Source organism: Trachypithecus francoisi, unplaced genomic scaffold, assembly GCF_009764315.1.
Source record: "Trachypithecus francoisi isolate TF-2019V2 unplaced genomic scaffold, Tfra_2.0 Lachesis_group12, whole genome shotgun sequence".
NCBI lineage: Eukaryota > Metazoa > Chordata > Mammalia > Primates > Cercopithecidae > Trachypithecus > Trachypithecus francoisi.
Window position 1 is genome coordinate 25368822 of NW_022681457.1, and position 20405 is coordinate 25389226.

The 20405-nt window shown below is 43.9% G+C and overlaps 2 protein-coding genes across 2 annotated transcripts in view; one reads left to right on the forward strand and one right to left on the reverse strand.

Moving 5' to 3' along the window:
* Positions 1-20405, forward strand: part of ROR1 (receptor tyrosine kinase like orphan receptor 1) — a 428145-nt gene that overhangs the window by 16319 nt on the left and 391421 nt on the right. The gene's annotated exons all lie outside the window — the stretch shown is intronic.
* Positions 6245-7417, reverse strand: LOC117092025 (cytochrome b-c1 complex subunit Rieske, mitochondrial-like). Its single transcript, XM_033225149.1, has one exon. It carries the CDS (start codon positions 7354-7356, stop codon positions 6532-6534), a length of 825 nt encoding a protein of 274 aa, XP_033081040.1. The 5' UTR covers positions 7357-7417; the 3' UTR covers positions 6245-6531.

Here is a 20405-nt window from a genome sequence, read left to right on the forward strand (position 1 = left end):
GTGTTTGAGAGAAGGTGTGGAAAATCCTGGCACTATGCCGCAGGGATGGTGCACCTGCAGGCTGGGAATAGAGGTGGTGAGTGCTGGCTGCTGGCCCTCAGCATCTTTTTTCTCCCTCTGTGTTGCTCTGCTCTTCCCTTTCTTTTCTCAGGAATTTTGAAAGAGGTCTCATTACTAGGGAAATATCCCCTGGGTAGCTCTTCCTTTCTCTCTTCTTTCTCTCAATGAGTAGAGGGGAAAGTGTTCTCAGTTTTGAACCTGCAAGCCATCTGGATGCAAAGATGTCCAGAAAGGCCCCCGTGTCTTTGGATTTCCTACAGCAACTCTGCCTTAGCCTCCCAGTGCCATCTGCTTCAGGCTGGGACATCTTTCCTTCATGCAGGAGAAAGGGGAACTTAATAAAATTTTGCTCGGGTTTCTTGGAGCCTGAGGCAGTGGTGGGGAGGAGAGAAGCCTGGGCTGTTTTATTTCTTGCACCTGCTGTGAGTCAGGAGTGGTCCTTGGTCAGCAGGCACATGGAGGTCTGTTGGGTGCCAGGTACTGGGCAGGTGTTGGGGCTACAGGATTATCTGCTAGGACCTCAAAGGCTGGCCTGGTGGGCAGCATGACAACAATGATGGTGACACAGTGAGCGTTTGGACACAGGTCCTGGAAGGTGTGGAGAGGGAGCAGCCGATGCAGGCTCCTGTTAGAATGCTGGAAGGCAGAATCAGGAAAGGTGTCTCAGGGGAGGCTTCACTGGAAAAAATGTGTCTGGGAGGCACTAAAACAAGAGCCCATTATGTGTTTTAAAATGATATTAGTAATAATGTATGGGTTTATTTGGACAAATGAGTTCACAAAATTGTGCTGTCTGTAACGTTGATTCTTTTTTTTTTTTTTTTTTTTTTTTTTGAGACGGAGTCTCGCTCTGTTGCCCAGGCTGGAGTGCAGTGGCCGGATCTCGGCTCACTGCAAGCTCCGCCTCCCGGGTTCACGCCATTCTCCTGCCTCAGCCTCCCGAGTAGCTGGGACTACAGGCGCCCGCCACCTCGCCCGGCTAGTTTTTTTTTGCATTTTTTTAGTAGAGACGGGATTTCACTGTGTTAGCCAGGATGGTCTCGATCTCCTGACCTCGTGATCCGCCCGTCTCGGCCTCCCAAAGTGCTGGGATTACAGGCTTGAGCCACCGTGCCCGGCCGTAACGTTGATTCTTGACTGAGCGATGAAACTCACTTCCCAGGCCCCTTTCTGTAAGCCAGTCCCCACCATCCCCTTGAACCTCAGCTGCTCCATCAGGGCCAAAGCAACTCAGAAAGAGGCCGAGACCCCCATGCCTCATTGCTAATCGATGGGCATGGCATGTGGGCATGGGGGTGGGATTCAGGACCTTACCTAGCATCTGTCTTCCCAGAATGTTGCTCTGCCCTTTCTGGGGACCAGATGTCTTAGTTTCTTTATCTCTGTAATGGGAATTATAACCCATTCCCTGAAAGTTAGGGAAGATTATAGGAGATGAAGGCTGTAAAGTCACCTTGTAAACCTAAAGTCCTATCTGAGATCGAGAGTTTAGACAGCAAGCACCATTTTGTCTTCATTTCTTGATGAATGGATCCATGAGGCCTTTTTTTATTCACTCAACAGATATTTACGTGGCAGGCATCATTCTTGATACTGAGGGTAAAGCTGTGAACAAAACAAAGACCCCAGTCATGGAGGAGTCAGGAAATACAGAAATATGAGTGACAGCAGATAACAGGAAGGGCTAAGAAAAATGATGCAGAGTAAAGAGTTTGTGATGGAGGTGGGGTGGGTGCTGTTTCATGGGGCAGTCTGAGAGGCCTCTCGGCTTAAGGGATTTGAGCAGAGAGACCTGTGTGAAGGGAAGGGGTGACCCTGAGACTGTCTGAGGGAGGAGCAGTGAGTGCGGAGGCATTCAAAGCAAACGCCTTGAAATGGGAGTGTTATCAGTTTACAATACAACCAGCAATTGCTTCTACTACCACTGGTAATATTTATAGAGACTATACTGTGTGCCAGGCAGTATTCAGGCACCTCGACAACCCTATTCGGTAGGTCCTATTTTTATCCTTCCCCCATGTCACAGATGAGGCATTCTTAGAACAAACCGAGCATCCAGATAATACGAAGAGGGAGCAGTTCTCATTTACATGGGGAGTGTATAAGTCAGAGCCCTACACAGAGGGAAGAGTGTATGGTTTGGAGAGAAAAAAAATCTCAGTTTGGGCCTGGCCTGCTACACATTTTATTAGCCCATTTTATAAATAATCCTCTTAATCTCAGAGGATTATTATGTATATTAAACGAGAGATCCAAGTAAAAGAGTGTTGCAAACTGCAGGGCACCATGAGAATATCACTTTATTCTTCTTATTTTTACATCAATTCTCATTCCTTGCCTCTTGCAAAGAGAGAGAATGAGAGAAAAATGGAAACTTGCAACTTACTTAACTTCCTTGGTTCTTTTCCTGAAAACTTGTTTTCTACTAATGTCTCTGGGAGTGAATTAACTAGCGTGTCCAGTTGAATTAAGTATTTTGCTGAAAGATGAAGGGGCTGTGAGATACAGTTGGTGCCGAGGATTCTCACATTTCTAAAGGAATCACTTGAGGTGCTAGAACTCCCAGTCCACTCTTCCACAATACCAGAAACCTGTAATCCCCAGACCCAGAATCTTTTTTTTTTTTAATTATACTTTAAGTTCTAGGGTACATGTGCACAACGTGCAGGTTTGTTACATGTGTATACATGTACTGTGTTGGTGTGCTGTACCCATTAACTCATCATTTACATTAGTTATTTCTCCTAATGCTATCCCTCCCCCCTTCTCCCACCCTACAACAGGCCCCGGTGTGTGATGTTCCCCTTCCTGTGTCCAAGTGTTCTCATTGTTCAATTCCCACCTATGAGTGAGAACATGCGGTGTTTGGTTTTCTGTTCTTGCGATAGTTTGCTGAGAATGATGGTTTCCAGCTGCATCCATGTCCCTACAAAGGATGTGAACTCATCCTTTTTTATGGCTGCATAGTATTCCATGGTGTATATGTGCCACATTTTCTTAATCCAGTCTATCACTGATGGAGATTTGGGTTGGTTCCAAGTCTTTGCTATTGTGAATAGTGCTGCAATAAACATACGTGTGCGTGTCCCAGACCCAGAATCTTATGACAGCTTTCTCTGATTTCACATTGTGTAGATTATCTAGGCAAAAAAGTAAGTGGCCTCAAATAGTGCTACCCTTTAAAATTATTCTATGCATCTATCCCAGAGTCTTGTGGGCTGAATGGCTAAATCCTAGTGGATTAGGTGAGATGGGTATTATTATTTGGGGCTACAGAATGGAAAAACTCAGGTGAAGGAAGTTATCCCAAACTTCATAATTGATGGTGAGCCTGGATACTCATTCTCAAATCTGGTAAGGCATCGTTGGCTTATACCACGATGGCGATGGTAAGCTCATTTGTCAATCAAATGATTGATTGGCAGTAGGGTGATGACAGTTAACAATAATCTGTTGTATATTTCAAAATAGCTTGAAGAGAATAATTAGAATGTTCCTAGCATAACATTATGGCTATCCCAGTTACCCTGATTTGATCTTTATGCATTCTATGAATGTACCAAAATATCACATGGGCTCTGAAAATATGTACATCTATTATGTGTCAATAAAAAAAGTTAACCAAATGATCGATGAACACCTACTATGTGCCAGGCACAATGCTGGGTGCTGGGAATACAATGGTGAATGAGACAGGGACCTGGGTGCTTGCTCTAGGGAATGCCCTTAGGAGAAGCTCAGGGTATATTTTTTTATTTGGAATGCTTGCTGATGTCCTTCCCAGGACCTCCAGAAAGAAGTGGTGGTTGCTTCAGTGGTCACTTGCTGATGACTGGCAGGTGTGTACCCGTGTAGCCAGCACATCTGGTGCCTGTGATCACAGCCGAGCCATCCAGTCTGAGCTTTGTTTTCCCCAGCACAACAGTGGCTTTCTGCAGTAAACTCCATCTTGGCTGTGCTGCCCTCCCCACTGGGGTTGGGATAACAGCCTCCTGGGGACTGTGGCTAATCTCAGGAGAAGCAGAGCCCCCAGGGAAAGACTTCTGTCTCCGTTGTGTGCACCTAGGATTAGGCAGAACTACTGCTAATGCAGTTAGGTAAAGGCAAGGGCTCTGGTTGCTGGGGAACCAGGAAGCACAGGGTGAGCCTCCCATCTGCTGTCAGTGAAGGATATCCTCACTGTCACCACTTTCTAGGGCCAAAGGGGCCTCTGACAAAGCTAATGTGACCAAAGTTAAAATACTGGCTCTGAGAGTCAGCCAAACCCATTCAACTAACTGTGATTTTAGGCAAATCTCAAAGCCTCAGTTTCCCCATCTGTAAAAATTGGGGTACTAATCATATCTACCTCATTACCTTTTGGTGAGGGCAAAATCAGATAATACTGACGGACACTGGCATGTCCTGAGTGTGCTTGGTGAGCTGTCCATCAACAAGAGCTCAGATGACCATGTTCCAGGCGAGGAACCCGAGGCCCACTCTGGCCTTGATCAGAAATAACTACCCTGAATTCCTCAGTACCTGAGTCTGGTGTCGAAACTGGCTTCCCCGGCCTCCAGCACTAGGCCACGAAGAAACCAGCTTCTTTCTCTCACTGGTGGTGGCCTGCTGTGCCCTGCTGGCTGGGTGCAGAGGAGGAGCTCAGGACCAGTCATCAGAGGCCAGAGGGCGGCTCTGCAGCTAGACTGCTAGCAGGGCCACAGTGATGGAAGCACCTGAAGGTCTTCTTCAGTTTCCTCATCTGTAAAATGCGGTGGCTTGACTGCCCCTTCTAGCCGTAAAATTGTTTTAGGAAGCCCACTGAGGAAGCAGCAAGCAAGAAGGGAACAGTGGAGGGAGCATATCAATATGATGTAAGAATAATAGGTCTCATTTTGTAAGTCCTGACTGCATGCCTGGGACTGTGCTGGGTTATATAGGTTCCAGAACGTTATCCATTTTCTAGGGGATCCTGCACTCATGAAACTGGTGGTAGTGGCAGGGTGCAGTCATATGGGGTGGGTGGAGAGACATCATAACCGGAAGAATTAGAATTTGTTTTGGTACGTGCCTTAAGAGAGATCTGCACAGTGACTTGTGGACCTCAGGCGAGGCTGCCTGTGTGTGCAGAGCCTCGAATGCCATTCAGTGAAGGGAGGTCGGAACCCTGCATTCAGGGAAGCGGACTTCATGGTTGGGAGGGCAGGTTCAGGAAGATTCTGATGGGAGGGTTGGCGGCCAGGCTAGTGCTCCAGGGGGCTGATGGATTACATTCTTTGAGTTAGAAATCATCAGAAGCCCCGCTGAGAGGGCTCTTGTGGCTTTGGAGCTATGCCGGAGGTTCTCTCTTGCAAGGGGAAAACTTGGCTGTGCCTTTAAGTGTGATTCTCCTGTCCTCTTGGTTTCCTAGTATGGCAAGATTCAAATCCAAAGTATTTGCATTGAATTTGTTAATTTCAACCGGTGGTAGAATAGAATTAGAAGTCTAAACAGCCATTTTTTCTTTCCTTTGAGGATATGTTTTCTGACCTTTTAAGGAAAATCCTGTTGAAACCTTGAAAACTTGTTGTGACTCTAGGTGCTGGATATGACAGTGGGTCAGGGACATATTGTGGACCTGCCATGTGCTTGGGCCTGAGCTGAGCAAGCTCATGGAGTTAGCTCTCTTGAACTCTTAAGATCGTGAAAATACAGTTCCAAGCCACAGAAGCCCTTTGGAGTGATTCTGAATGGTGGGAGGGCAGAGAGGCTTTGAATGCTGTTTGAACACTTAGACTGCTAAGTGTGACTCTTCAAACACTTCACGTGCCTTAGATGGTCTGGAGCAAAGGATATGCAGGAACATAAAATATCCTGCCGCTACTGGAATAAAGGCCCCTTATCTTCTGCCTCAATATTGATTTAGAACAATAGCTTGTTTTGAACTTTCTCCCCATAAATTAAATTTTAATTTAGAAAATGCCATTGGGGGAACTTAGTATGTAAGTACAGAAAGTTTTGGAGATGGGAGGTGGGGGCTGGCTGCTCAGCAGGGAGTCTTTAAAGAGATGACAAAGGTAAAAGCATTACTCTACTCAGAACATTTCATTAAAACCCCCGTCAGATTAATCCACGGACACATAGTATTTTGAGTATCTTTTGTTTGCAACATTCTGTGCTGGAAACTGGGAGAGAGAGAGTTTAGCTTTTGTCCTCGATGTACACATTTTTTTTTTTTTTTTGTACACCAGTCTGTAATTTTTAATTAGAATTAGCTAAAAGACATTGTACCTTTCAAGTGTATGAGCATAACAATGCTTAACAGTGGCTTTATTAAGTGAATGCTTGAAAGTATTCAACATTAAATTCAATTTACTTCACATTAATGTTTGCAAATACATCATCAATTCTTACATATTTCAAATCAACTTCAGGTACAGAAGGCTTGCTCTCAAATAAGTCTTCTAAGGTGACATAAAGACTGAAAGAAGCCTATGACTTGAGTCCAAGTCTCTAACCAACAACCACCATATCGTCACTGGTGAACTCATACGTGGGGACTTCAAGGTTGAGAGGAGCAGGGCCCAATCTGATTCTGCCAGATGCATCATAATGTGACCCATGGCAAGGGCAGTAATAACCACCAAAATCTCCTGCATTTGCAATGGGTACACAACCAAGATGAGTGCAAACACCTATCAGGATAACCCATTCAGGTTTCTTTACTCGATCTAGATCATGCTGTGGGTCCCTCAACTGGGACAATTCAACTGCAGCTTCCCGCTCAATTTCCTTCTGGGTTCTATGACGCACAAACAGCGGTTTGCCTCTCCATTTGAAAGCCATGTTCTTGCCTTCTGGAATATCGGATAACTTGATTTCGATTTTCGCCATGGCCAACACATCAGCAGAAGCACTCATGCTGGAAACGAACTGGGTGACGGCATTCTTGGCAGCATATGCAACACCCACAGTAGTTACTGCAGTTACCATATAGGAGAAACCTTTCCTAGCCTCGCTGCTCTCTCTGGAAGACTTCGTACTATCTAAAACTTCAGGGCGGCAGTAGTCATAGAAGTCAGGCACCTTGACGTCTGTGTGAGAATAACAAACAGAGGCAGGGACATTGAGGCCCACGGAGGCGACCAAAGGCCAGCGCACGGCCTGGCCGCTCAGCGACTCCCGGCTGAGGAATGGCCGCTTCAGGTCCAGCACAGGCAGCTCCGGGGTGGCGGGCACCGCGGCCTGCACCAAGGGCCGCAGCGCGCCCGCCACCCCGCGGGACGTGGCCGACAGGACGGGCGTGAACGGGCCCGAGCGGGCTGCGACCGACAACATGGCGACAGCTGCTCCAGCCGCCAAGCCGGTCACAGGGACGACCTTCCAACCATGGCGCAGGCGCGAAGAGGATATGTGCACATTTATACGTGTTTAGTATTGTCTTACATGGGAAAGGACAATGGGATTTTTTTTTTCAGAAACATTTTTCCCTTCTTCAAAGGATGACATCAGGGCATAGCAGAAATGGCTCTGGACTGAGAGTCAATAAACTTGAGTTTATCTCCTAGCCCTACCTCTAGCTGTGTGGCCCCAGACAAAACACTTGCCTTCTCTGATCCTCAAGTTCTCGTCTGCAAAGCAATAAGGTTGGACCAAGCCCTGTGTACTGGCAGCGCCAATATCACCTGGGAGCTTGTTAGAAATGCAGAGTCTCAGGCTCCTCTCCAGAACTACTGGATCAGAAGCTGTATTTTAACATGATCCCACGTGATTTATATGCAAATTAAAGAACCATGGCTTTAAAGAACTATTCCTCCTCTAATAGTGTATTATTTTGTGTTTTTTTCCAAATGCATGTTAAAATATGGTTATGAAGAATTTATCCAAGACTGCATCAAACATTCTACATAAAATGAGTGTATCATCTCTTACCCTTCAAAAGTTTGTACTTTGTGAGAAAAAAGGGTTTAAAGGCAGAAACAGGCACAAGCAATCATACATTTAGTTCCAGTGCTAGATATACATATTTCTTCCTTTTGCCTCCTTTGTGTTTCGGGCCTTGACAGTGTGGTAAGGGCAGCGGTGGAGAGAGGAGAGGAGGAGTTGCAGAGTCCACGTGAGTGAAGGTGGAAATGGCAATGCACTGAGCCCTGAGCTGGCAGGTGGTCCAGAGAGCAGTCAGCCTCAGCCCAGCTCCTCAGAATCATTGCAAGGGTTTTGAGAATCCAGCATCATCGGTGATAAGAAAAATGTTTCACATTTTTCAAGCATATGTGAAAGTGCTTTGGTTAATGGAATAACAATTCATAGTGATTTTTTGATGTTCTGTATTTTTCTAATTAATTGATTATAAATGTAAACCTATTAAATGGGAAGATGACTCTAGTTCATTTTTGCATTAAAAGGGGTCTTTCTTACTTGAAGTTTGTGGGAACTATTGGAAGAGGGCATAATAATTAATAATGATGATGATAACAACTAACACATGCCGAGAACTTTCTAGATGCTAGGCACTGCGCCTTGCAAGGAAGGACTTTAGGCATGTGTTAATTAATTTATGGATAAGGAAACTGAGGCTCGGAGCGGTGAAGTGACTTGCTCCGAGTCATCCTATGAGTAATTGGTGGATCCAGGGCTAGAAACCCAGTGTCCTGGCTGCGGGGCCAGCTTTTTTCTGCTGTGCCTGATTTTGTGGTTTGTCTGTCTGGTGCTCTGGAGTAGCATGTGTGGGAAGGCTGAGTGGAGGGTCACGAATTTTCCCGAGTTTCTCCTCTGGGAATCACAGACTGTCAGAGTCCAGAGGACTTCAAAAGCATGCAGGCCACAAACTTCATTTACAGGTAAGCACATCCAGCCCAGCAAGGGAAGAGAACTTGCCCAAGGTCAAACAATTAGTAGGGTTTATTTGTTCTGGTCTCCCTCTACCTGAAATTCAGGTCTATTTGAACAAGTGAAACAAGCCCTTCTATGAATGCAAATGAACATGGTTTTGAATATTGCATCTCAGGTTGCTGTGAGGACTATATCTATCTTTAAAAAGGATTCAGCATAGTCACTGGTAATTGATAAACACTCAAATAATGTTTGTTATTGTTATCATTTTTACTAAGCTTCACCTATTACATTTAGGGACTTTTTTTGTTGTTGTTTTTTTAAAGCAGAACTGATTGTAGTCTTGTCTTTTTTTTTTTCCATGTTCTCTATCTTCAGGATAACCTTTGAGAGGACAGACCACCAAATCCCTTTTCACTGAATACTGCACCACGTAATCATTGGAAGCCATGTACTGGGAAGGGAGAAAGTTCTCCCTTTGAGAGGCTGTGTTCTTCATCTTATGAGCCCATGCCATGCTGGCTCTCACTGAGCCAAGAAGCTATCTTTTTGGCAGTAGGTCTCCTGATCCTGAAGATTTGAATGGAACAGACATTTTCTGAGAATCAGTCAGACATCTTTCCACTCTGCATACAATTGTTACCAATATAGAGAACTAGGGACTGGTTTAGAATCAGAGCCAACTTCATAGGTTTGCAACCTGTGCAACCGCACAGACCATCCACACTGGAGCCCCCGGTTGATTTACTGCTCTGTGGGGAAATTGGAATTCTTAATATTATTTTCAATAAGAGGCCCCACTTTTTTATTTTGCATTGGGCCCATCAACTTAAGTAGGTACTCTTGGTTAGAATAATCTAGAACAGGACCAAGAGCCTCTGAGGGACAAGTCAGTGGGGGTTGCAGTTTTTGGGGGAGGAGGAGGCCATAGACCTGACCCCTTGTGATGGGTTCTGGTATTATGCATGGGCTTGAGCCAGGCAGCATGCGGTCTGCTGCTGCAGAGAGGAGGTAAGCAGGGTGGTTTGTGGTCTTGCCCACCCATCACTTTGCCCTGTGAGTACAGACAAGTCACTAACTGCTCTGCATGTTTCCTGTGCATCCCCAGCTTTGATCACACATAGTACCCAGCACATAGTAATCACTTAACACATTGTGGCTATTTACTTTATTGCTGCTCTAAAGTAGTCCAGAGATGAACTATCTTTGGTTCATATTCAAAGGCTATTCAGGGGCCTTAACGTTAGTTCCCCTGCTAGTAACCTCTTTCTTTTATTGGTTCAACAGCTGGATTAACTTCCCCAGCATCATTATTTATTAGCCACGTAACCTTGATACTTTTGCTTAATGTTTCTGAGTCTCAGTTGCCTCATCTGTAAAGAAGGGACGATCATGTCTACCTTGAAAGGCTGTTAGGAAAACTAGAGATAATACATGTAAAGCCCCTGGAATCGTAGTGACTGGCACATAGTAGGTGTTCGAGTCACTTTTCTTATTATAAAGTTGACATACAAACAGCTTTCATTGTGTTATTTCCCTTCCTCAAAAATATCTTCAGTGGCTCCCCATTGCCGTGGCCATGGTGGATCAAAGCTCATCATGACCTAGCTATGGTCTACATTGTCTGACTTCTCTTACCAATGTTTAAAAAATTCTCCAATGTTAGCTGTGTCTTGTTCCCCAGGCCACCGGAACCTCCTTGGTGACAGAAGTCCATGTTGTCACTTGAGTGCCTAGGAGCGTGCCTGTCACAGTGTCTGTATGGCTGGTTGTTAACCACAGTGTATTTCAGGAATATTGTGCAGTTCTGCTTTTTTCCCCATTTGTGTATAGCTCTTAGTTCCTTCAAACTGGAAATGGATTATGGTTTTGCATTTGACTCAGGAGGAGGAAAAAAACACCCATTTTTCCTCTCCTGTTTTTTTTGTTTTGTTTTGTTTTTAAACAGCTACTGTCACTTTTGGGATTATTTGTTTATATGTTTGTCTCTCTCTCTGGACTGTGAGATCTAGGTGAGGAGGAATGGTGTTTAATTCTCATGTGTATCTTCAATGTCCAGCACATTGAGCCTGGCACAAATCAGAGAGATACTCGTTAAATATTTGTCAAATCGATGAATATTGGAAAGCTCAAGTTTTTATGGCAGACAAGGGAGACAGTGGGAGCTGCCTTTTTACTGGAGAAACATTGTTTATTAGATCTGTATGGATCATTTAGAAAATATGCAGTTGGTTATCTTTTATGGTCAAAGAAGAAAATCAGTATAAAATGCTTAATTAAAAGCAGGAGCTAACATTTCCCCTAGTAATGAAGGCAGGCTTGTGAATATTTTCCTTTCTTCAGCTCAGGAGATGGGCAGGCAGCCAGGCTCAAAGATGGGGATGCTTCATAGACAGATGAGAAGGTTGGACTTAGGAGGACTGAGTCCCAGGGTTACCCTGGGTCCATTTTGCTTTAATGTTTCTCCTCATGGATGTTGAAAATGTGAATGCAGAGTGTTAATTCCTTAAGATATTCTGATGACAATGTCAACCCCTTTAAGGTGATTTTGCTGTTACCTATGAAATTACCACTTGTTTGTGAATTGATTATAATGGCATTATGTATTTTCTTTAACCCAGTGAGTCCAAAATATCATCATTTCAACATGCAATCCTCATAAAAATTCTTATTGTGATATTTTGCACTCTTCTTTTTTTACTAAGTCTTTAAAATTAGGTGTATATATTACTTTACAGCACAGCACATCTCAGACTAGCCATATTTCAGGTGCTTACTCACCACATATATTGAAAAACACACCTCTGAAATTTGAGGAGAATATTGTAACAAATCCAGGCATGTGAACACTTCGAGATCCAAGCCTCTAATACTTTGGGGCCATTTAATCATTTAATTTCGAGACAGTTTTACAGATTTCAGTGGCTCTAATAATGACTCCAAATCATTAAAAATAAGATTTAATTATCTACATTATATTTAAGAGAGCCAAGTATGGTATGAAATATGTATTTAGAAAACTCTCCATCAAATTTTTTTTTTTTTTGAGATGGAGTCTCGCTCTGTCATCCAGGCTGGCGTGCAGTGGCGCAATATTGGCTCACTGCAACCTCCGCCTGCTGGGTTCAAGGAATTCTCCTGCCTCAGTGTCCTGAGTAGCTGGGACTACAGGTGTGTATGCCACCATGCCCGCCTAATTTTTTGTATTTTTAGTAGAGATGGGGTTTCACCATGCTGGCGAAGCTGGTCTTACACTCCTGACCTCGTGATCCACCTGCCTTGGCCTCCCAAAGTGTGGGGATTATGGGCATGAGCCACCATGCCCGGCCCAAAAATATTTTTTAAAAAGATTTGACATATAGCCCAGCCATTGTACTCCTGGACATTTGTCCCAAAGAAATGAAAACTGATGTTCACACAAAAGCCTGTGCAGGATTGTTCATGGCAGCCTTGCTTGTAATAGCCAAAATCTAGAAACAAACCAAATGCCCTTCAGTGGGTGAGCAGATGAACAAACTGTGCTGCATCCATGCCATGGAATACTACTTCACAACAGAAAGAAGTGAACTATCGATGCACTCAATGACTTGGACGGATCCAAAGGGAACTGTGCTGAGTGAACAAAGACTCAGCAAAACTCAGTGAAAATAATGTTTTACTGGGTAAAAAATAATGAGACATTAAACAATGTACGCTTTTGAGATTATGCTGAGTAATCTCTAAAGGTTATATTTATAGAACATTCCCAAAATCACAAAATTAAAGAAATAGAGAACAGATTAATGGTTGCCAGGGTTAGGGACTCAGGAGGGGGGCGTCCTGGGAGGCGGGTGACCGTGGTTGTGAAGGAGGATCATGAAGCAACTCTGTGGTGGTGGAACAGTCCTGTATTGTAATTGTAATGGTGGTTACATGAACCTATGTGTGATAAAATTGCACAGAACACACACACACACACACACACACAAATACACGTGAGTGCATGTCAAACTGGTCCAATCTCAGTAAGGCCTATGGATGTACCAATGCTGATTTCCTGATTTTTCTGTTGTATCAGTGTTATAGAAGATGTTACCGGAGGGCAAAACTGGATGACGGGTACGTGAGACCTCTCTGTGCTATTTTTACAACTCCCTGTGAATCTATAATTATTTTAAATTAAATAAAAGCCTGGTGCTTGAATGGATGTTCTATTATTTGTAAAGCCTCCTTCCTAGAACTCTACAGTGAAGAACCCCAGTGAAGATGTATGAATGAGGATGAGCATGGACATCTGTTCAGGGATGCTTTTTATTTTATTTTATTTTTTGCCATTCTTTCTTTATTTTTAATTATACTTCAAGTTCTGGGATACATGTACAGAATGTGCAGGTTTGCTGCATAGGTGTGCAGGTTTGCTGCATAGGTGTACATGTGCAGGGCTGCTTTTTCTACAAGCTTGGTGCTGGGCTTACCTCAGTGCACAGGGGAATGGTTGTGGCCTAGCTGCAAACTCTCCCCTAAGTAAGAAGGGACCCCATTCTTGTTCCAGTTTCTTGTTAAGGTCACTGCAGCAGAGGATGCTATCTCTAGGCTCCTGAATCAGAATGTCCCCTGAGGTGCCACTGGGCTGTTTGACCCCACCTTGGGAAGGCTAGAGCCTGAGATCTTGTCATTTGCTCTTCACATTTTCGTATTAATGTGTCACTGGCTTTCAGCAGTTGCCTCTCAGTAATGCATTTAGTCCCTGGCAAGTATTTCATAGCCAGATGAACTTTAATCCCTGAATGTGCTGAAAGGGAGGGTTCCTTTTCCTCTTTTGAAGATTCTGCTCCCCTATAAGAAAAGTGCATGATTTAATTAGTGGATGAAAGAAAAGGGCCCAGATGGAGCCAAAAAAGAGTCAGCAGCATTGCCACCCACCTGCAGAAGCACGATAAGATAAAAGCAGCACCTGATCTGGGAGGGGACAGAACCAGGAGAGAGAGGGACAGGCTTGGCCACAGGTGTAGCCCGGAGTCAGGAAGCCCGTGGCCCAGGACCAGCTCCGCCACTGGCTCAGTGTGACGTTGGAGCTCAGCCTCTGTGGGATTTGTTTTCTCATCCTTTTAAAATGGAGATGGTAATATAGATCCTTCCTACCTCCAGAAACGTGTAGACAACAGAAAGAAGATGTGGGCAAATCTATGAAAGTATAAAATGCACTATAAGAAAGTATAATGCAGTTTTTAAATGATTGCTCATAATGCATCACCTGGAGTGAAACTAGCCAGAGTAAGAGAGGAAAGAGGGGAAGATGCAGATCTCTGTTCTTGTATCTTTTTAAAAAAGCACAAAAAGATGATGTCTTGGTAAAGAGTAGAAGTTTGACATGTCTAGTTGTGATAAGAATAGAATTTTAGTGGTGATTGTCCATTTGTCCACTTGGGATCCAAGCATTCCAAAGTATAAGGTGCTTCATTACAGGCTGGGTATGGTAGCTCATGCCTGTAATTCCAGCCACTTTGGGAGGTGGAAGCAGGAGGATCTTTTAAGGTCAGGAGTTCATGACCAGCCTGGGCAACATAGCAAGATCCTGTCTCTATAAAATATATTTACAAAATTTGCCTGGTGCAGTGGAATGCACCCATAGTCCCAGCTACTAGGAAGGCTGAGGTGGGAGGACTGCTTGAGCCCAGCAGTTTGAGGCTTCAGTGCACTATGATTGCACTACTGCACTCAAGCCTGGGCAACAAAGCAAGACCGTGTCTCAAAAAATAAATAAAAATGCTCCTTGGCTGTATAAGACATATTTTATTGCCCTTTTGGAGATTTATAATGAGCACATTAAAGTTTTGGAAAAATCCTGCAACAAAGAAATCTGTTTTACTTTGTTTAGTTCAGTAACTCCTTAGTTTATTATCCATGGACCCCTCTCCTGTGCTCTGTGACTTCCTCCTAACTTGTTACATAGCCCGGTCAGGTTCCCTGGAACAAGGGTACTGCTTTGCAGAATTCTGAACTGAGTTCCTGGGGTTTTGTTGTTAGCTTGTTTGTGCCTGTCAGACTATTTTTGTTTTTGAGATGGAGTCTCGCTCTGTCGCCCAGACTGGAGTGCAGTGGTGCAATCTTGGCTCACTGCAAGCTCCGCCTCCTGGGTTCGCACAATTCTCCTGCCTCAGCCTCCCAAGTAGCTGGGACTACAGGCGCCTGCCACCACGCCCGACTAATTTTTTGTATTTTTAGTAGAGACGGGGTTTCACTGTGTTAGCCAGGATGGTCTCGATCTCCTGACCTCGTGATCTGCCTGCCCTGGCCTCCCAAAGTGCTGGGATTACAGGCGTGAGTCACAGTGCCCGGCCCAGACTATTTAATTTTTGTAAATAATTTAGTGTTTTGTTTTTGTTTTTGCTTTGGCCTCAAGGAAACTCAAGGAAAATTTGTACCTCAGGGTTAGTTTACATTTTAGAGTGTTGTGATCTTTGTATCTTTGTACTGTTTTTCAAGTTTTCTTTCCTTGACAGATTCACAGGCCCTGACTTAAAATTTCTTGTTACTATACTGTTTGTTGTATCATAAGCCATTTCAGAATCTCCCTGGATTGAGATGAGCTATGAATATAATTAAGAAACAAAAACAAACTAATACAATTACAATAACAACTTTTCTGAGGGCCTATCATTTTTCGGGCATGGTACTGGGTTCTTTGCATAAATGATTTCTTCCTTAATGTGATCAAGGTGTTCCTCAGTTTTGTCCTAGGAGGTTTTAGATCTCATGGTTCTAATTTAGTTTCTCAGAGTCTTAAAACTGGAAGGGACTTTTGAGAGCATCTGACCCTAAGAAATAACCTCGAGGGAGATGAAAGTCTAAACCAGCCAGGACAGATGGTCTTCTGAGACTCTCTCCATGGCAACCTGCAGCTAATCTCTGCCCTTCTGCCACTTCTGGGAAAATTGCTTTACGGAAATGCTGTTTTAACTGGGAGCATGAAATCACTAATGATGGGCAAGGTGGGGGTGGCTGGTTTGTGCTTGGGAAATCAAGGTTCAGTGCCTGTCTCTCTGGGGAGAGCAGACACTGTGAGCCAGGATTACCTAGGACCGTTTCTGTCTGATGAGAGAAGGGGACAATGCCTTCCTCCACTCAGGTGGGCAAAGCAGGACTCTCACATGTGCGGAGTTTGTGCTAGCCTCTCTCTTTTCATTGCCCTGCCTTCACATACCCCAGCATCTCATCTGAGATCTGTCCTGCTGACATGAGCCAAGTGATGACATTCTTCCTCATCCAGGGCCATTTCTGGCTGTCCCAGGCTTTAGAGAGATTTCCCTCACTTGGCACAGGGCTTTGCAATTTTGTGTTATGTCATCTTTCCATGTGTAGGTACCATCTTGTCTCCTTGTGTAGACTGGGCACTCCTGAAGGCAGGGATGATGCCCTACGCATGGTCGTTTCTCAAGTTACAGTTCAGTACCAAGTGCATATTGTCGTGGGGTGGGGGGCAGAATATTTATTGTTGCTGCTGATTGGCATCAGTATTTGGTAAATAGAGTGCAGGGATCTATGCTGGTCTCTGGAGATACAAAGATGCATGGACACTTTTCAGCTCATAGTAATAACTGAGCTTCTTGAGGGGAGGGACTGAAATTTATTCATGTCTATCCAGCACTGTACCTGGCATACTGAAGTGTAGCAGAGGCTGCTACTTGTTCTTCCCAATATTATTATTTTTAGTGGTAGTTGTAGTAATAGTATTAATAGTAGTTTTCCCCCTCCTTCTCTTTTTCTTCCTCTTCCTCCAACTCCTACTCTTCCTCTCTTTCTTCCACTTCCTCCTCCTCCTCCTATAGTAATAGGCTGGCATGTTTGCCAGTCTTCCTTGCAGCAGAATATGGTCATGTGAGATTCAGGTGAAAGAGGCATAAACAGAGGTGATAATTGTAACTTCCAACTTGTGCTTTCAAAGGAAAGCAGTGGGCCATCTCCTTTTTCTCCTGTTGGGCTGGAGCACATGTGAGTCATCTTTGACCATATGAATAAAGGTCACACTTTTGGGATGGCAGGGCAACAAAGTCGAAGGAGCCTGGATCCTCGTCCTTGCTGAGCTGTCGCCATGACCCTAGACCGAATAACTGAACTGTTTTTATTTGTGAAGTAACATTTACATGAGAGACAAATATACTTCTATCTTGTTTAAACTTTTCTACCTTTGGGTACAAAAGGCACTTGTTATAGCTGCCTCGTCTGTATTCTGTTCAATTCAGGAGGTATTGGTAAATGTCTGTTAAATGGATGAATGAATTTCTGCCTTCCCTTATTGTGCAGCTTTAATAGTGGTCAGTGCATACATTTATATTGAGAAAGAAGGTTTCCCAAGTGACTTTCACCGTATTTCATTGGCCAGAAATGTGTCATGTGGGTCTCTCTGGCTGCAAGGAGGCTGTGGATGTGAGTTTTATTTTCCAATCACTGCACATGAAGAAGGCAGAAAAGGGGTAGGAAAAAGAAGGAATGAGTGAACCAATCTATAGTACCTGTCAGCAGTCACATATAGGAAAATTAGTTTTGATTTTTTTTTTTTTTTAAAGAATGTAAGCCATCTAATTTGAGTATTGCCAAGAAGAGATGTGCTTCTTATCCTAGTTGAACCAGATTTTGGGAAGACAACATGTTTTCAAAAGAATAGATAATTATCAGTGTGGACTTTGGGGCTAGATGTAGTCATCTTGTCACACAACTTGATTCATGGCCATTTGGAACTGTCTACAATGGGATGGATGTTGATGCTGAGGCCACCTGGTGCTTCAGTGTTGTAAATGCTTTCTTTGGGGCCACAGCCAATTCCAGGCAAGGCATGGCAATCCCATAGTCTGTAGGTGATGTGAAAAAGGTAGTGTCAGGGCAGTCAGAAACCCTCAGCAAATACTTAAGTACTTCTGTGCACCAGCAATGCTCGGTACCAGGGAATCCCATAAATGAGCTCTCTGCCATCAAGAGGGAGATGAAGAGATAAACTGATGAGTGACCCACAGAGTAATGAATGCCATATAGAACGTCTGTGGTGAGTATTGGGAGCAAAGCGGGAGAACAAGACAGAATGTTTCCCTGGAAGAGCAATAGGAGATACCTGGAGCCTCTATATTTAATTGCTAAAGAGATTCCAAAACAGTGGGTCTGAAATACATAGTCTGCTTCCAAATTCGGTTTAAATTAGCATCTTATGTATCACATATACATTGTACTTGTTACTCTGGGTAACGGAGAGTTTCAAAGAAGTCCAGAGTTGAAGCATTGTCCTTATCCCTGTCTAGGGAGGACGCTTAAGCAAACGTGAGTCTACTTCCAGTGTGGCGTCTAAGCAGAGAGACCATGAAAAGGCCAAGTTTTAAGAATCAAGTGTTTCTCCTTTTGATTCAAGAAAGAAAGCTGCTCATGAATATATGTCACTTCAGGCAGTGGATATGGGATCCTGAAAATATCTGTGTCAGAAAATCTTTGCAAACAAAAATAATCTTCTACACCTTTCCAAAGTCAAGAATACGTTGGACATTTAACATTTTAGGTTTTGGATTTTCTTAAAGCAAGGCACACAAGAAGATCAAAGAAAGTGCACTGACATGTTGGCAAAGAAGATACATGGAATTCAGTTCTGTGGAACTCATTTTACCAGAGAAATTTCATAAAAGAAAGTAAACTTATCAGTGGTTTTAGTCACCAGCCCTTGGATTCCAACACAACGAGCAGGCTGGATGCAGGCAGCGTGCCCAGGTTCAACGGAGTTTAAAGGCCAGGTGTTTGTGTAGGGGAAGGAAAAACATTGTCCTGCTCAGGAAAAGTATATTCCAATAAGAAACGAGAAACCCATTTTGAGAATTTAGTGCATATGTTCATTTTATAGGTGTGTTGGGAAATTATCGGCAAATGAATGGATTTGGTCACAAAGCCTTTGGGTTGATTTGGGGGAGGAATGTTGCTTCTTGGGAAACAGCCAGAGGAGGAAAAAGATATTTTTGGGAACATTCTAAGGTGTTCTCTTTCCTCTTTTTTGTTGATGGCTTCCAAGTTGTCTAGCCCTGAATCTCTTATGTGCATTGGGGAGTTACATAGCGGTAGAAGGCACGCATCATTTCTTTACTTAACTGTGTGTCCAGAACCAGTGTTGAGTTCTGGAGATGAAGAGACACACTTCAGCCTTTAATGAGCTGCTAGGCAGGAGGGGGAAACACACATATAATCTAAACAATGTAATGTAATTCCTTAAGTGGTGTAAAGGCTTGTGGTTTTGGAAAAGAGGAACAGATTAACTGTCCTGAGGACATCAGAGAAGTCTTCACAGAAAAGATGGTATTTGAGCTGGATATTGAAGGATCTTGAAGGTGATTGCCAGGAATAAGGGAGGAAAGGGTAGACCAGATGAAGGTATCCACTTATGCAAAGGCATTGAGGTGTGAAACACGATGCCTCTAGGGGATGGCTCATTTAGCTGGAACAAGGGTTTTGGGAGGCCCATGGAGGCTATTTTGGGAAATAATACTGGATCACAAATGGCCTGATATGCTTGCTAGTCTGCAGATCTAAACTTAATCTTTTAGGAAGTAAATAACGTCTCTGTAGGAAAATAACTACAATGATAAAAAAAAGACAGGCTTGTCAAAAAGGCCAGAACTCCTGAAGGCGGAACCCAGGAACTCACATGGCTATCTGGTCTCCCCCAGGTTCTGCAGGGACATCAAAGACCTGAATTTTGCCTGGAAACTCACCCTAAGAGAGACAGGAAGTACTGAGAGGATACAGACCCAACCAACTGTAGAAAACTGTGGGATTGAGGTTAATATATAATTTGATTTAACTTGGGTGAATATGGAATAGGGAGAGTGGCAAAACGTTAAGTTCATACTCATCTGTTTATAGTTGTATGCTCTAAGCACCTTTTCCTTTAAAGTGGTCTGCACACACAGAGAAAGAAACATTTTTCACACAGTTTGGGGCAGTGCCTGAAAAGTCAGACTCGGAGCATCCAGGAGCTGAGCTGCCTGTGCTGGACAGCCCCTGATTGAAGAGGAGTTAATGATCAGTTTCCCTAAAATTGTCACATAGGCAGCTGATTATGAGAAATTGGGTCAGATGTTTAGGTTACTTCTGAGATCAAAATTTTGTGTTTTGTCAGGGGAGTGAGTTGTCACAAACCCCACTTGGCGAAGGAGAGACTAGTAGCCTGTCCTTGTGCCCAAATGTTGCAAGCTTCTGTGGGCAGCTGATTTTGGTAGACCTTACAGGGAAACTCCTCACTCCATCTTTTTTCTTCTCCTTCCGACACTGAGATGTAGCAGGAAGGACCCTGGCCTCTGGGACTGGAGGTGTGGTTAGCTGGAAGTATAGTTCTGCTAGTTCCTTGGTGAACATGGAATGCCACTTCTTTTTTCTGTTTCCTCATCTATGCGGTAAAAACATTCAGAGACTCAGTGTTTCTTACGAAGCTGATAAGCTAAGTTTCCACTCCCCTTTCTGGCCTGTTTTGAGTTTTCCCTGTATACTCAGTGAGTGCATATGATCTAGAAAGGTCTGGGTGGCTCAGGAGGTGGGTGTGAGAAGAAGAG